Raw genomic sequence first — 6,000 nt, forward strand, 5'->3', positions numbered from 1 at the left:
CAAGCTAAAATACTCATTATTATTGATCAAATACAGGGAGACCCCAGTTTATAAATGTCTGACACATTCTTGTACTTACGACGTGATCCAATGCGTTTCCTGCACTTAAGGATAGCTACTTTAAATGGTCCTGCATGGTGTTCTGTGTCACATACAAATCAACTTGAGGGCAAGTGAGCACAAGAACAGAACCTGTTCTAGGGAACTGCCTGTAGATATGAATCGTGACCTTCTGTGTTGCAAATGATGGATTTAGATTTTCATGTTTTTGGACCTCTTCCTTAATTTATTATAAAATGAAGGTGGTCACGTGAGCTGATCTGCAGTCTGTCTCGATGGTGATGTTTAGGAGATTGAAGAGGGCTCAGGCTGTTCTGCTAAGAAAAAAGTGCAAGTTATTTCCTGTTGAAGATGATGGCAGCAGCCACTATGCCAACAGTGGGTAGACTACAAGTATCCTTAGTTCAAGTAAAGGAGTAAAATTATAAATTGTTTTAAATTGTCCACTTACTTTCAAGGGAGAGAGGGGGTTGGGCTCTCAGTCTTTGAGGAGAAAGTGAGGTCTGCAGATGCTGGAGATCAGAGCTGGAAATGTGTTGCTGGAAAAGCACAGCAGGTCAGGCAGCATCCAGGGAACAGGAGAATCGACGTTTCGGGCATAAGCCAGACCTGGTGGGTTTCTCCTGCATTGTGTTTTCTTCAGAATTCCAGCAACTGCAGTATGTTCCTGAAGAAGGGCTTATGCCCGAAACGTCGATTCTCCTGTTCCCTGGATGCTGCCTGACCTGCTGCGCTTTTCCAGCAACACATTTCCAGCGCTGGGCTCTCAGTCTCTCTGGGATAGCTTATCGGCACTGCGACCTAGATAACAAAGTCCATGTTATTCATGTGTACATGGAGATGGGCATTCACAAGGGTTGGGATTTTAAAATATCCTTAAAGACTTAATCTACCAGCATCACGTAGAAATAGCACCTTTGGCTACAGTTCACCATGTAGGAATATGAGTGGAACCTCTTGCTTGGATTAAAAATGCCAAATTCATGCAGAATTAAAATTAGATGTAATGATTCTCTTAATTTGTGCAAAGGCAGCAAGCCCTGAGAAAAATGTTCACTGCAAAACAATTCTGAGATTCAAACTTAACTTCTGATCCTCTCTCTTTCCCAGGATGGTAAGTCCTTGGGCGTCAAAAATCATTGGTTCCAGGAGACTTAATGGCTACATAGAAAAGACACTGTTTCATGTACCCAATATTGAGGTTTTTTTCAGTTGCATTAAAACGTTTTGGCCTATAATTTAAATAAGTTACCTATAAAAAGTGTTGAGGCAATAGCAAGTTCAGTTTGTTTGATACTGTAAATGGCTGAAAGTGCAAAATCCTATGTTATGGTCTCAGCTATAAACTACAAAACTGAATTGCAATCAACATTGCTATTGGGATCATAACACTTGGTAATTTCTGTCCATGTCCTTGAAATAGAACACTTTGCGAAGCTCTGCTCCACTCCATCTGGTTGCATATGATATTGAACAACAGCTGAAAAAAAATAAAATCAATGTTGTTTCCACTGACAAGTGCTTGGTTTTCTAATCTATTGGGGAAAGAGAGATCCTCAAAAGTGGTTACCAAGTTCTAACTGCTCCCTACATGAGGGGACAGTTGGCAGCCATATATTCAGGCTGTGGTAAATCATGCTACCACAAGATTGTTTGGATAAGTAATCCAACTTTTCCTCCCTCCCTGTGGAGTAGCAGCTGGCATCCTCTGGCACCTTGCTGCATTGGCACAGCTGAAACTGCAAACTGTGCCGGAAAGCGCAACTCTAAATATCCATCCTGCTATTCAACAGCAAAGTGAATTGGACCTATTATAGGAATAGTGTGCAATTTAAATGTATTGACAGGCAACAACAAAATATTTCCACAAGAAAATAAAATCAAAGAAAGTGTAATGTTCTTCAAGGCAGGCAACTCGAGAATGCATTCCCAACAGGACGATGTCACCCCATTTTACCGCGTAGCAAGTATGTGGACTCATTATCTTTTTGTTTAGTCAGAATAGCTGTCCCAGAGACATAGCGAAGGGAAACCAGGCAGTACTCTCAATGTCCAACTACTGACAGGCTGCAGAGATCAGCTGATTTATGGGTGCGTAGCTGCTGTTAATGAGGACAGCCAACTCCTAGACAGAACAAGACTGGCAGGCCGACCTAGAATTAGGAGTGCACTAAGGCAGCTATTAACAAAAATACCTTTTTAAAACAGAAAGACTCTCAGGAGGGATTAGTGTGGATTGGCTGTACATTTAAAACAACGCCAAAAATAAAATTCTGGCTGGATTCAACAGCGAATGAATCCTTCAACAGACAAGACTCTGAGCAGAAGAGTAGCCCCATTCTGTCAAAAGGCTACCTTTTAACAGAGATTTGGGCTTCTCAGAATTCAGAAGTAAGTAAACACAACCATATGCTTTAGGCAAACAGAGACATGTTTAGAAAATCCATGATGCGGATTATGGAAAATTTCCTTTCAATACTTTTATCACTGGCCACTCACAGAAGAATTAAATGCTCTATCCTTACAGCTTTTTTGTTGCAGACATGTCTCCCAAACTGGACTATAGTACTGTGGACCATAGAGTACCTCAAACAAGTGGCCATTTATGTGGGAGTTCAAGCAGGGATTATCAAACTATTTGACTGTGAAAGAATCACTGCCAAGCCCAAACCTAGGCACTTTCCGTCACACTCATGCACACATGTTCAATATCTGTTCCAGGGTAACAATCAGGAGCATCAATAGCTGGGCATGGAGGCCAATCACAATGTACTTCGTGACAACTAGCCCAACACACACCAGGTCTGAATTTGGATGCTTTTGCCCTATTTGCTTTACTCACTTAAGCCTTTCTGATCCCAAAATTCAATGAACAAAATGGTTTATAATCTATTCCATCTAACTCATTTGCATTATAAATTGCAAATCAATTTTTTTTCAAAAATGACACTCCATAGTGCCTCAGAATTCAATTAAATAAACAAAAAAAATAAAAAAAGCCACGAAGAAAATCTCAAAAACTTGTACCATTAAGTAGGCTAATCTCAACATAGTGACCATTAATGATTCATACTTCACTTTCCTGGTCACATATTGGCCCAGACAACAGCATTTATACAAAACCCACTAATATCATTTCAGCCACCTGCTGTTATCAACTTTGACCATGCTTTTGAGTTGAAATACTTAGGAAAATTACAAAATCTATTACCATTTTAGATGCTCTCATTTTGATCGGTAACACACCAAGACTGAAATTATGCTCACATCATTGCTCAATATCTTGTATGTCTCACAGTATTCCTTTTCAAAAAAAAAGAAAACTCATAACTAATTCCATTTCTAAATACAGAGGTCAAAACAAATGTCAACTAAAACCAGTATGCACATTAATAAACATAACTGTACAGCAGTTAAATGGTTGCATGTTATCACACACTAGCTAAAGGTTATAGTTTGCCTATCACAAATCGTTCAGCTTTAAAATACATAGTTGAGAAGCACAAATCTCCAAATACATTTTAAACAAAATAAAACACTGTTCTTGTACGTACGCCTGATGGGCATTTACATAACCCATTAATGCCTCCAACACCAAGAAAAATTAGTGTTACCTCATCAGGATGGTGATATCAAAGTTTTAAAAAGGAAGAACTCAAAAATGTCTGTCTTCACAGTAAGTCTCTTATCATGTAACGCTGTGCAAAATGCTAGCATTTTTTTATACTTCAAACTGTTGTAAGCTGCCCAAGGTGGTACTTTCACATTTCTTCTCAGCAATTGCCTGCAAATTAAAGTCATCCACATGTCGCAAGTCATTGACCTGCATGGCAAAACACAGCCGAAAGTCACAACAAGCTAGACAAATGAATGTGTGCAAAGGTCTGTCAAGTGACATAGCACAGTTCACACAAATCTTTATCGCACAAATTGAAACACGTTACTTGAGCTGCAGGCCCACAATTATCAGAAAAATAAGGACCAAACTAATATAGCTTTAGGGGAAAGAACACATCTCCTAGTCCTATCCATCATCAAGAATATTCAAGGAAAAGTTACAAGGAAAAGCTACAGCTCTGGCAAATGTTGAACCATAAAGTTATTAGTGATACCAATCGTACTGGAGTGAATGGGCTTAGACAGCTGGTACAAAAGTGCAAATGGCCTTCATGAAATAGAGGCCGTTGTAAAAAAAAAGTGGCTGTTTCCATTTAATAGAAATAAGAAAAGTTTCTGGGTGAGGAATAAATGTTTAGGCTTCTTTAAACTGCATTCCTTGTCAAACCTTTGATGTACCTTTCAGTGCCTATTCTTGTTATAAGTTCTGGCAGCTTTGTACTCAAAATCATACACTTCGACATGAACACCCTGGTATAAAGATATGGAGTGTTCCTTGTTGTCCAATTGTTACACTCACAATCACACACAATAGCCCTCTATTGTGACACATTGATACAATTCATTTGTAAAAATTCCATAAACAATAAAACTCAGTATCCCAATGCAACAGTCAGGACAGTAATACATAACTGGATCTACTGTAAATGTGGCAAACAGCTTCTGACAAAAGCAAATTTCTGAAAAAAAAGCATGAAAGTAACCATTGCACGATTAGTAAAATCATTCTTACGTTATAAACAACTTTAACCTACAATTCAACACAGATACACCATGAAGTGATGTTTTGGAGTCATGCATTATCTGACATCAGAAGATAAGTTGTGTGGCAAAGTGTGATCAAGACTAATAATCAATATTTAAGTTTTTGTTAAAGATTAACAATAGATACCATGTAACGAAATGGAGTCACTGTTGTCTTGCAGAACAGTCATCCCACTGGTTTGCAGGCTCATTCAAACTGAAAGCACCGCTGGTTTGGAAATAACATGGGTTTTAAACCCTGCAGTTTACGTTAGCCTAAACTTTGCTCTTCTGTACGGCATCAGAAGTCTCATATCATAATTTCTAGATAGAACAAATCGAGAACACAATTCCCTACTTCACGAACTCTGTACTCAAATGGGAATGAGCACTGAGGCTATAAGAGAATGAGAAAGCAGAGCCATAAACGCGAAGTTGTATTTGACCTGCTGATTTTTTTGTGTGTGGAGAACACAACCTTGCAGCTGATTTTTAAACAAAAAAGAAAATGTACAGTTTAGCAACAGTTTCTACAAATGTTGCGTCCAAAGCCCACCCTGGAGCCACGTACAGCCCCCAAGGACTGTAGCCCCCAGTACCATTCCGGATTTTGTTCTATCCAGCTGTTGTTAACACATTGTATAGAGAGAGAGAGAGACACTTACCCCTAGCTTTCTGCTGCGGATTTTCACATATCCTTGCTTCACTATATCATTAAAATTTGAAGCCATGGCCGGTGCTGTTCCTTCCTCCTCTCCACAGCTGCTAAATGCAAAGGTCCCCTTGCGGTTGCCAGCGTCTCTTCCCCCAGCGGCTCCAGCCCCAGACTGTACGCTCAAGCTTTGCCTCCTGTATCTGTGCAGCCAGCTTCCAAGGCTCGTTCCATCTAAACAGGGAGATGGAGCGTGTCACCTGATTTATTCAGCACTACTCCGCTTCCTGGATCACACCATCCCCAACTCTCTAAAGGGGGTTTGCTTAACAACCTCTGTCCTTATCTACACGTTGCAAACTGGAACACACATACATATACCAAAAGCCTGGACAATGCATAGAGAGGTTAGGAAATGAACTACATTTCAACTTTTACCTTATCAGCTTTGAAACGGCATTTTTTTTGCACCGGTTGGTTTTAATCCGTACAAAAAAGTAATCGTTGAAAAAAAGATATGCAGTGTTTCTCTGTAAAATTTAGGTTACACTACAGATCTGATGTATGCTGCATTATTTATTACTGCTCAAAGCTCCCTGTAAATGACGATGTGGTTTTTAGTAAAATTTTAATCCAAACCAAACTAC

The 6,000-nt window shown here is 39.5% G+C and overlaps 1 protein-coding gene across 1 annotated transcript in view; it reads right to left on the reverse strand.

Moving 5' to 3' along the window:
- LOC122549140 (docking protein 6-like) overlaps positions 1 to 5,688 on the reverse strand; it is a 415,351-nt gene extending 409,663 nt beyond the window's left edge. Inside the window, exon 1 of the mRNA XM_043688473.1 lies at positions 5,367 to 5,688. Within this exon, the coding sequence (XP_043544408.1) occupies positions 5,367 to 5,432 (66 nt within the window). The 5' untranslated portion in view covers positions 5,433 to 5,688. The remainder of the gene's footprint in view (positions 1 to 5,366) is intronic.
- Positions 5,689 to 6,000: the final 312 nt, after the last annotated feature.

Source organism: Chiloscyllium plagiosum, chromosome 4 (genome assembly GCF_004010195.1).
Source record: "Chiloscyllium plagiosum isolate BGI_BamShark_2017 chromosome 4, ASM401019v2, whole genome shotgun sequence".
NCBI lineage: Eukaryota > Metazoa > Chordata > Chondrichthyes > Orectolobiformes > Hemiscylliidae > Chiloscyllium > Chiloscyllium plagiosum.